We start from the raw sequence: 11,752 nt of genomic DNA, 5'->3' as shown, positions 1-11,752 counted from the left end.
CTGCTGTTCTTGGGATTGGAGTCCTGCTCAGAGTGCAGAAGATAATGAACAGTCCAGACCATTCTAAGACACACTCCTTCTGCTGTGCTATGAATTATGTTGATTCTCTTACTATAATGTTCATTTAGCACATGTACTTGCATTTCATTTCATGAAGTTTAGCCTTACTTAAGAAGAAGAAGCCTGTGAAGCTTCAAACTTCCTTTGATTTTCTGATGTTTTCGCATTTCCCTTGATTTTTTCATGTTTCATGCCAGATGTCTTTACCCCAAATGCTCTTATAGCACCCAACCCCTACCTCCGTTACCTTCAATCTCTGTTTGAAAAAGCTGCCTGTTGGCAGGATATGTGAATTATTCATGTCTTCAGAGTATGATAATAATTACAACTGGTTCCACCTTACTAGACAGGAGAGAATGAAAGCAAATCACGTGTGACGGATAGCAAAACATCCAATGTATGGAAGAAATATTCTCAGAGCAGTGAGATCCGCTTTTAGATTTCTGCCTCCAATCCTTTTTTCCTTCCCTCAGTACAGGAAAGAAAAAAATCCCTGCCTTGACTGTCCACTTGGAAAGTACCCCCAGAAACATTCAGCTGTGCAGTTGAGCTGTGATCCCCTGCCACAGGCAGCAGCTGTGGCAACTCAAGCCCTGCCGGGCTGCTCCTTCCCCACACACGTCTCCCTGCAGCACCCTGGGCAGCTCCCCGGGCAGGCTGAGTGCTGAGCCTGGCAGGCGGCAGAGTCCCATAGCCGGCACACAGCCCCTGGGGCACAGCAGGGACCCTGCTCTGCAGGACAGCCCTGGGCACCCGCCTGCAGCCCTCAGGGCTGTGCTCTGATGCTGCAGCACAGAAGCCCTCAGCTGGAACAGAAGGCTTTTTCCACAGTAATGAAACATGCAGTGTCTGAAGCCAGATCTGCTATTGAATGTCCCATTTATAGTTAACCCTCTATGAAAACCAGCTGCATGGCCTGAAATGAGACTTACCTTGTCATGGTCTGTTAGCTATGCTCCTGCAGCGAGCTCAGAAGGCTGCTCACACCTCACACATCCCGGAAGCTCTCTCCCCTTTCTCTCCTCTCCTTCTGTCACCTGCAGGCTGTGCTGTGCACAAGAGCTGCTCCTGGGAACAGCTGTCTCTGCAGCACCACCCACTTTTATGAGCTTCCTGTGTCCCAGGAGCCCAGCCCAGCTCAGTAACAGAGGATGTCATTTTTATCCTTCCCACTTTTATCTTCCCCTGAGATGTCCCGGGTTTTCATGGCAAACAGCTCCTGAAAGACAACAGCATCATGACAGTACATTAAAATCTGTTGAATTTAACACCAGATTTCTAGTGGTCAGTGACTAATTCCAGACATGTGGTGAGTCCTCCTAGAGTGTGTTTGCTTAAACTAAAAGGGAACACAGACAAGGTCAGGATATCATAGAATCATAGAATCACCAAGGTTGGAAAAGACCTACAAGATCATTCAGTCCAACTGTTCACCTATCACCAATAGCTCCCACTAATCCATGTTCTTCAACACAACATCCAATCATTCCTTGAACACCTCCAGTGTCCGTGAATCCACCACACCCCTGGGAAGTCCATTCCACGTCCCAGAGTGCAGGACACGGTTTTTGGTCTTGGTGAACTTCATCCCATTGGCTTCAGCCCAGCTCTCCAGCCTGTCCAGACCCCTCTGTACGGCCTTTCTAACCCCAGGTAGGTCCACACTCCCAGCCAATTTGGTGTCATCTGTAAACTTACTTAGGGTTCACTCAATGCCCTCTTCCAGGTCAATAATAAAGAAACTGAAGAGGAAAGGCAAAAGCACTGACCTCTGGGGAACACCAAGTAGGCACACAGGTAGGCGTCCAGGCGGGTCTTGAATATCTCCAGACAAGCTGGAGACTCTACAACCCCGTTGGGCAGCCTGTTCCAGTGCTCCGTCACCCTCACCTTAAAGAAGTTCTTGCACACATTCGTGTGGAACTTCCTATGCTCCAGTTTCCGGCCATTTCCCCTTGTCCTGTCTTCACACACTGCTGAAAAGAGTTTGGTCTCACCACTTTGCCACCCACACCTCAGGTATTTATAGACCTGGATCAGGTCCCCTCTCAGTCTTCTTTTCTCAAGGCTAATCAGACCCAGCTCACTTAGCCTTTCTTCATACGGGAGATGATCCAGACCATTCACAATCTTTGTAGCCCTTTACTTCAGTGTTTCCAAGAGATCCGTGTATTTTATTTTTATTTTTTTATTTAATATATTTTATTTTTTTAATGATGAGCCCAGAACTAGACACAGTACATCAGATGAGGCCTTACCAGGGCAGATTAGAGGCGAAGGATCACCTCCCTCGACCCCCTGGCCACCCTCTTTTCTATGCACCCCAGAATGCCATTGGCCTTTTTGGCCACAAGGGCACACTGCTGGCTCATGGCTAACCTGTCATCCATCAGGAAACCCAGGTCCCTCTCTGCAGCGCTCCTCTCCAGAAGCTCATCCCCCAGCCTGTCCTGGTGCATGCAATTATTCCTCCCTAAGTGCAAGACTCTACACCTGCTTTTTTTAAGCCCCATCTGGATTCTTACTGCCCAGCTCTCCAGCCTGTCCAGGTCCCGCAAAATGGAAGAACAGCCCACAGGCATGTCAGCCAATCCTCCCAACTTCGTTTCATCAGCAAACTTGATGTGTATGGCCACTATTCCCTTGTCATGTTTGCTGATAAAGATGTTGAACAAGACTGGACACAGCCCTGACCCCTGGGAAACACCGCTACTTACAGGTCACCAACCAGACTCTGCGCCGCCAACGACGACAATCTGCCAGTCAGACAGTTCTCAACCCACCTCACTGTCCACTCATCTATCCCACACTTCCTCAGCTTTGTTCTATGGATGTCATGGGGAACAGTATCAAATGCCTTGCTGAAATCAAGGTAGACAACATCCACCGCTCTCGCCCCATTTACAAAGCCATTGAAAATGTCATAGAAGGCTACCAGGTTGGTCGAGCATGACCTCCCCTTGGTGGACCCATGCTGACTACTCCTGATAAACTCCCTTTCTTCCAGTTGTCTGTAGTTGGCATCCAACACAAGCTGCTCCATCACCTTTCCAGGGAATGAGGTGAGGCAGCCTAGCCTGTAATAACCCAGATCTTCCTTCTTGCCCTTTTTGAAGACCAGAGTGACACTGGCTGTCCTCCAGTCTTCAGGCACCTCTCCCATTCTCCAAGACCTCTCAAAGATGATAGAGAGTGGTTCAGCAATCACTGCTGCAATCTCCCACACCACTCATGGATGCACCCCTTCAGGTCCCATGGCTTTAAGAACATCAGTGTGGCCTAGGTGCTCACGGACCACCTCTTCCCAGACTAAATGCAAGCAAAGTCTTCATTCCTCAGACCCTCTCACTAAGCTCCAGGGTCTGGGATTCCTGAGGGAGAGCTTTTTCACTGAAGACAGAAGCAAAGAATGCCTTCAGTATCTCCAGCGTCACAGCATCCCCCATCACCAGAATACCCCCCTCACTTCGAAGGGTACCCACAGTCTCCCTAGTCTTCCTTTTATTCATAACATACTTAAATATATATATATATATATATATATATTTAATGAGTGTCAACCAATTTATGTAATACTATGTTCTGCTTGCAAGGAACTGTGTGAGAGAGGTGGGACAATCAGGGCTGGTTCTGCATTGAGGTGTTTATAACTGGACAATACAGACTGTTAATGGAAAGATAAATGGTAGTAAGGGTGTATATGGGATCTTAAAAACAGTATTGTTTGACAAACTGTCTTGACGGTATAATAAAGTATAATTGTTGATGGCATATGGAAGTGTACCAGAGGGTATGTGGAAGTGTAAATGAGGGTACAAATAGTGGAATAGTTTACAGAGGAAAAAGGGATAAAGAGGAAGTGAATTTATCTGCACTGACATGACAGCAAGCCCGAGCACTGCTCCTCCGTGAGTAGAGCAGAGCAGAGACACTGTCCCCATGTATCATGTAGTGTTATTCTACTTAGAAAATGGGTGAGGTCACAACAGAAGAGGCAGATCTTCCTCTCTGCTCCATCTGTGGCATACTCTGGAGTTCAAGGCATTGCAAAGCTGGGGCACATCTACGTTTGTTCGCTGATGACACCTTAGTTTGCTCTGGGCTCTCATTTCAATGGCATCTACATAAGTCTAAAGTCATGCCAGTTGACAGCAAACTAGCAAATGCTGTCTCATTGTAAGGAAGAACAAGAAATGTGACAGGGGCAATTATGGACTTGTCAGTCTCACTCCAGTGCGTGGTAAAATTATGGAGGAAATGATGGTGGGAGTTATGGAAAATCAGCTGAAGGACAATTGTGTCATTGGTCACAGCCAACACAAGTTCCCGAGGGGAAGGTCCTGTTTAACTTAAGGTCCATTTCTGTCAAGGTTATCCATTTAGTTGACCAAGGGAAGCAAGGTGATGTTATCCTTGAGGATTTCAGTAGAGCTTTTGATACTATTTCTCACAGTACCCTTCTGGACAGAATGCTCAGCATACGGCTAGACAGAGACATAACGTGGTGGGTGAACAGTTGGCCAACAGGTCAGGTCCAAAGGATTATAGTCAATGGGTTCCATCAGTCTGGTACATGGTCATTGTCAAGGTCCCCTACAGCTCCATTTTAGGGCCACTTCCATGTTTTTGCAGATGACTGGCATGTGGGACTAGAAGATGCTCTGATCCTGTTTGCTGATGATACCAGAAGAGGAGGTGCTGTTGCCTCCACTGAGGGAGGAGAGGACTTGCAGAGAGATGTGGACAAGTCAGAGAAGTGGGTACCAGTTGGTACTAAGCACCAAATGCATAAAGTATAGCAAGAACAAGTGCCTGATTGTGCACCTGGGTAGGGGCATCCCTGGACATACACACTGACTAGATATGGGACACTGGAGGGTGGACTGACTGAAAAGGACTGGTGGTCCTGGTCAGCATCATATTGAATGTGAGTCAGCAGTGTGCCCAGGCAGCCAGGAAGGCCAACAGTCCCCTGGAGTGCATCAAGGAAGGTAAAAGCATGCTGGGTAAAAAAGAGGCTGGGTAAAAAAGGTTGCCTGGGTATGGGAAACCCTGACCATACACAGTGACTGGATATGGGACACTGGAGAGCGGACTGACTGAAAACTATTGGGGGACCTGGTCAACATCAAATTGAATGTGAGTCAGCAGTGTTCCCAGACCACAAGGAAGGCCAACAGTCCCATGCAGCACAGGAAACAAGTTATTGCTAGGTGGGTAACAGAAAGGATAGTTCCTGTCTGCTCTGCATTGCTGCAGCCTCACCTGGAGCACTGGGTGCAATTCTGGGCACCGCAGTATGCAAAGAACATCAAACTATGGGAGGGTGTGCAAAGGAGGGCACTGGAACTGAGAGATCAGAATTCAGAGTTTCATTGGGATTGACTACATGATCAGATTGGGCCTTTCTTACATCCCACATCCTGCGATGAGACACAGGGCACACATGGGACATGAACCTCACAGTGTCCTTGCACCCCATGCAGAACCTGGGATCATCTGTCCTTCTGTCTTTCATTTGACATCATACAGTTCTCCATTTCCTGCCCCAAGAAGGGCCCTGAGCCAACATGAGGGACAGGATCTCCCTGTCAAGTCTGGAGATCAAGATTTGGCTATTCTGCTTCATAAGACAAAGGGGGAGATTCTCAGCATCAGAGCCACCATGCCAGTGCCTTTGCCTGCCTGTAGTCATGGCTTCCAATTATCTGCTCTAACAAGTCCCTTGGGAAACTGGCTTGTTAATGTTCCTCAGTGGGCCCATTAATACTCCAAGTAACTTCACTGTTACTTCTGACTTTGTCTTGTTGAGCACTTTGTGCAAACTTCTCTCTGCACTGGAGGTTGATGGACTCAGCAACAAATGCCGCCTGGGGCTCCTTACCACCTAAAGAGCCTCCTGAGCCTTGTGCCTTCCTGTCATGCTCCTCAGGTTTTCAGAACTTGTTCAGCAAAATGGAGAGATATCTGGAGAGAGCTTAAAGAGGAATAATCCAGCAGACATTTATTGTCTGTTTATTTATAGTTGTGTTCAAACAAGACATTAAAGCAGCACTGTGCAACTGATGTCAATCCAGGATGCCCCCAGTGAGTTCTATTCTGTTTCTGTGTGGACAAAGTTCCCCATCCTGTTTCTACTCACATTGGCCCCATGGGACTTGCATCACTGTTCCTCACATCACTCTTCTCCTCTGCCGTCACCCGCTCAGTGTTAAACCTGCTTTGCACCAACTCCCTCTGGCTTTCCACAGAGAACCTGCTGCACATGGGCAAGGAAGGGATTCTCTTTTTTTTCGGCCAACAAACAGCAGGAAAAGTGATGCAATTGAATGAACAGTAAAACACAGTGATCAACTGCATGTTTTGTCCCAGCTGCTTCTATTGAGGTTTGTCTTTCACAGGGAATGGTTGTACAAGAAATGAGTTAGACACAGGCAGGAAGGGATAGATAGAATCACAGTGAAGGAGTTGACAACAGAGTCCATCAGACTTTTGAGGAATAGAGCGAATTCTAGTAATCTCCCTGGGATAGATCAGCCAGGTAGTTGGGAGGTATCAACTTAAAACTGAACAAGACTTGTGAGTAATTCAAACACTGAGAAAGGTTAACACATTCTCATAGATTTGTCTTTGTCTTCAACACTTTTCTTCACCTTTCCAGACATTAATGAACATCTTTCAGACTTTGTGCTTTAAAAAGAAAGAGAAAAAAGAAAAGAAGAAAAAGAAAAAGAATAGATAGGAAGGGATAGATAGGATCACGGTGAAGGAGTTGACAACACAGTCCATCAGACTTTGGAGCGATGGAGCAAATTTGAGTAATCCCCCTGAAAGTCAGAAATCAGATAGATAATAATTGGGAGGTATCTGACTGAACAAAATGCAAGGGATGGAGCAATCTGGAGGGCAGTGTGAGGAGCGTGTGTCCAGATGGCCTGCTGAAAACGTGGCCTTAACCACGGCCATTTATTTAGGACAGCTGGAGACACCTGGAGGATGAGGGACATCAAATAGGCAGCAGAGAAGAGCAGCGGCGGACGCCGGGCTTTAGTCACAGGGCATTGGCACTGGCACCGCTGTCTGTGTCCCTGAACATGAAGGCATCTGTGTCCTGCAAACACGGCTCTGGAAAAGATCATAGATACAGGAAAAGAAAAACAGACAAAAAATCCCCTCAAAGACTCCTATTTACAACTCCAAATGGACAGGACACAGGAGATTTTCTCATGTTGAGAAGGGTTAACACATTTTCATTGATTTCTATCTTTGTCTTCAATTCCTTGTCTCAGTTTTATTGACATTTACGATCATCATTTAAGCTTACAGCCTCAACATTTATTAATTAATTAATTAATATAAAGAGATCCATTTGCTTCTTGCACATGGTTTGATGCCCCTTTGACCTTCACTGTTACCCCCAGACCTTCCTTGCCGGAGAGTATGAGATCCAGCAGAGCACCTCTCCTCTTTGGTTCCACCACGGCTTGGTCAAGAAGCTGCCATCTGTGCTCTCCTCGGATCTCCTGGATGGCACATGCCCTGCTGTGCTGTCCCTGCAGCAGATACTGGAATGAAAAAGGCCCCTAAAGGGGACACGGGCCTGACAACATCAGGATCCCATCTGCCTACAAAGGGTGCCTTCCACTTGCTCTCCCTGATCAGGAAGCTGGGAACAGGCACTGTTGGTCTCCTCTGTTTGCCATTTCCATTAGCTCTGACCTGGCTGCTCTGCCATCCCCAGGCAGAGCTCAGTGCACTCTCACAGACGGCAGTCTCCCTTCCTTGTCTCCCTGCCCATCCATTGTAAAGACTTGGTATCCCCCTTCTGCTACAGTGCAGATGTGGAAGACATTTAACTGTGTCTCTGTGGCCCAAACAGGAGCTCAGGCCTGCAGCTCTACAAATATTTCTGGCTCATCATGTGTTGATGCTCTCATTAGTGCAAAACCCACAGAAGTAAACAACCTGATTGGAAAGCATCATTGGACATAGCCTGACTGGATAGCTCATCTATGGTATTAGTGTGCAGAAGGTGGCACACAGGCATTAGTCCCACTGTGGGTCTAGGAGTTGATGTAGCAGCAAGGACACTCCTAGGGCATGGCTTTCCTGAAGGCCCTGTGCTGCACTTGCAGCTGCATGTGAGTTCACCAGACAGACGGTGCTATCCCCTATCTGGCCTCCAGCTGATGCTCAGAAAAGATGTTTCTATCTCAGGGATTTCCCACATGGTTTACAACTCTGTCACACATCCAGGAGCAGCCCAGACACCTTGGCCATCACCCAGCGTCTGTGTGTGAGCAACTGCCTCCCTGATGAAGGACCGAGGACTCAGAGCAGGAGCTCACATGCAGGCAACTCCTTGAGCACATCAGAACAGAACCAGAGGAATCCCAGCTCCTATGTGTCCATGGGGAGCTGAATCCCATTTCAGCCACGAGGTTTCCCTTTAGGGTTGAGATGCCTGCAGTAACTCAGCTGGATCATTGCCCTGCACAGGGCAAGTCCACCCCTCGCTGTCCTTGTCTGTGTGCCCTTTTTGTTTCAGCAAACACTCTCTGGGAGGACTCACCACATGTCTGGAATTTTTCACTGACCACTGGACATCTGGTGTTTCATTCATCAGATTTCAAAGCACAGTCATGATGCTGTTGTCTTTCAGGAGCTGTTGGCCAAGAAGACCCAGGGACATCTCAGGGGAGATGAGTGGGAAGGATAAAGATGACATCCTCTGCTGCTCAGCTGGGCTGGGCTCCTGGGACACAGGGAGCTCATAAAACTGGGAAGAGCTGCAGAGAGACAGCTGTGCCCAGGAGCAGCTCTTGTGCACAGCACAGCCTGCAGGTGACAGAAGGAGAGGAGAGAAAGGGGAGAGAGCTTACAGGATATGTGAGGTGTGAGGAGGCTGTGAGCTCACTGCAGGAGCATTGCTCACAAACCATGACATGGTAAGTCTCACTGCAGACAGTGCAGCCACTTTTCATAGAGGGTTAACTTATGTTAACTGCATGTTTCTTTACTGTGGAAAAAGCCTTCTGCTTTAGATGAGGGTTTCCATGCTGCAGTATGAAAGCACAGCCCTGAGGGCTGCGTGTCCCAGCATGGCTGCAGGCTGAGCAGCCAGGGCTGCAGGCGGGTGCCCAGGGCTGTCGTGCAGAGCAGGGTCCCAGCTGTGCAGGGGGAGACATGTAGGGGGAAGGAGCCCCCCAACAGGGCTTCTGCTGACACAGCTGCAGCCTGGGGCAGGGGATCACAGCTCCACTGCACAACTGAATGCTTCTGAGAGCCGTTTACAAGAGTAGAGACAAGGCAGGGATTTTTCATTTACTGTTCTGAGAGAAGGCAAAAAGGATTGGAGGCAGAAATCTAAAAGGCTGTCAAATTAGAGTACAGCTCTAAGACTCCCAAATATTTCTTCAGTCCATCGGTTGTTTTGTCAACAGTCACACAGAATGTGCTTTCAGCCTCTCATTACTAAAAGAATACAAACAGTTTCAATTCTGGTTGTTTTCTGCAGTTATTAATAGTTCACTTGTACTGCAAGCAGGCTGATTTGTCTAAGGCAAATTGAAGTGCACAGAGGCTGGGGCTGGGGTATCGAAGAGCAACTGGAGTAAAGAGGGAAATATCCAGGAGGCTGGGATATATTTAGGAAATTAAAACAAAGTGAGAGTTCACTAATCTTCTACTCCTTAAGGTATGTTGAAGCTCATGAAAATAAATTAAAGTTCTGCAGTTAAATGAAATTTTCCAAAGGCAATGAAGAACATCTATAGTATAGCAGGACGCGTGACTCTGAGAATGGTCTGGACTTGTCATTGACTTCTGTACTCTGAACAGGACTCCAAGCCCAGGAACAGCAGATGCCCAACAGCAGCTCCATCAGCGAGTTCCTCCTGCTGCCGTTGGCAGACACGCGGCAGCTGCATCTCCTGCACTTCTGGCTCTTGCTGGGCATCTACCTGGCTGCCCTCCTGGGCAACGGCCTCATCAGCACAGCCGTAGCCTGCGACCGCCGCCTGCACACCCCCATGTACTTCTTCCTGCTCAACCTGGCCCTCCTCGACCTGGGCTGCATCTCCACCACTCTCCCCAAAGCCATGGCCAACGCCCTCTGGGACACCAGGGCCATCTCCTACAAAGGATGTGCTGCACAGATCTTTTTCTTTTTCTTCTTCATCTCAGCAGAGTGTTCCCTTCTCACCATCATGTCCTATGACCGCTACGTTGCCATCTGCAAGCCCCTGCACTACGGGACCTTGATGGACAGCAGAGCTTGTGCCACCATGGCAGCAGCTGCCTGGGGCAGTGGGGTTCTCAATTCCCTGCTGCACACTGCCAGTACGTTTTCACTGCCTCTCTGCCAAGGCAATGTTGTCAACCAGTTTTTCTGTGAAATCCCTCAGATCCTCAGGCTCTCCTGCTCAGCCTCCTACCTCAGGGAAGTTGTGTTTCTCATTTTTAGTATCAGTTTAGCCTTTGGCTGCTTTGTTTTCATAGTGGTGTCCTATGTGCAGATCTTCCTTGCTGTGCTGAGGATGCCCTCTGAGCAGGGGCGGCACAAAGCCTTCTCCACGTGCCTCCCTCACCTGGCCGTGCTCTCCCTGCTTTTCAGCACTGCCTTTTTTGCCCACCTGAAGCCCCCCTCCATTTCCTCCCCACTCCTGGATCTGACAGTGGCACTTCTGTATGCAGTGGTTCCTCCAACACTGAACCCCCTCATCTACAGCATGAGGAACAGAGAGATCAAGCACGCTCTCAGAAAGGTGTTGCAATACTCACTATTCGAGCTTCAATAAAGCACACATCTTCCTCACAGGATTCCCAGTGATGGTTCTTTATGTTTTATGCATCTTTGGTTCTTTGATTCTGTAAGTGTTATACAGCAATTTGTAATGAAATGTTGCTACTTATTTCGTCTACAATTTCTTCATCTTTCCTGCCTAATTTCCTTTTTCTCACTCCAAGAGCTCATGTAAACATCAAACCAGATTCCCTGAATACATTAAAAGATACCTAAAAGGTTTTAAAAAAAATACTTTTCCTTTTGTCTTCTCTCTTCCTATCTTGTCTGGGTCTGGGGGAGGTACAGCCACAGACAGCAGCACAGTGTGCTATTTTCATTCCTGCTCCATTTACACATCCACAGTGCTCTCACATCCTCTCATTTGTGCTGGCCTGAAGGTCTTGTGTGTCTCACAACAGTCCTGTTGTCTCTACAGCAGCACTCCGTGACTGAGTCAGTAGCCAGCAGTATAAACGGCTGTGTCAGAGCTGGTCTCCTTGCTGGCACTGCCATAACAAGAGGGCCCCTTCAGCGCAGGACCAGAGAACTGGAGGCCTCTTTCAAATTTGGTGTAAGGAATGTACCTCAGGAGCTGCTCCCTGAGAAGACCTCGAGATCTTCTGGTGCTCTTCACTGAGTGACTGGGTCAATTTCAGGATTCCCAAGGAGATCTGTAAGGGACTCAGGGCAATGTCGTGGTTTAAAGTTTATGGGTTGAGATGAAGAGAAAATGGGTAATAATTATGACAAATGTAATTATACATATATAATATATTTATTATATTTTCAAATGTCTACAACATATGCAGTTGCAAACAGATATGCGTAGATACTGACACGTATGCATATCTATTGCAAGTCCAGGAGTTGTTGCAGGGGTTTTAACAGCCACAGGGTTCACTGTAG

The 11,752-nt window shown here is 47.8% G+C and overlaps 1 protein-coding gene across 1 annotated transcript; it reads left to right on the top strand.

Annotated features, from left to right (window-relative positions):
- Window positions 1-9,923: 9,923 nt before the first annotated feature.
- On the top strand, window positions 9,924-10,859 carry LOC140265125 (olfactory receptor 14J1-like). Its single transcript, XM_072361007.1, has one exon. It carries the CDS (start codon window positions 9,924-9,926, stop codon window positions 10,857-10,859), a length of 936 nt encoding a protein of 311 aa, XP_072217108.1.
- The last annotated feature ends 893 nt before the right edge of the window (window positions 10,860-11,752 follow it).

Source organism: Excalfactoria chinensis, unplaced genomic scaffold, assembly GCF_039878825.1.
Source record: "Excalfactoria chinensis isolate bCotChi1 unplaced genomic scaffold, bCotChi1.hap2 Scaffold_68, whole genome shotgun sequence".
Lineage (NCBI taxonomy): Eukaryota > Metazoa > Chordata > Aves > Galliformes > Phasianidae > Excalfactoria > Excalfactoria chinensis.
This window is presented reverse-complemented; position numbering and strand designations above follow the sequence as displayed.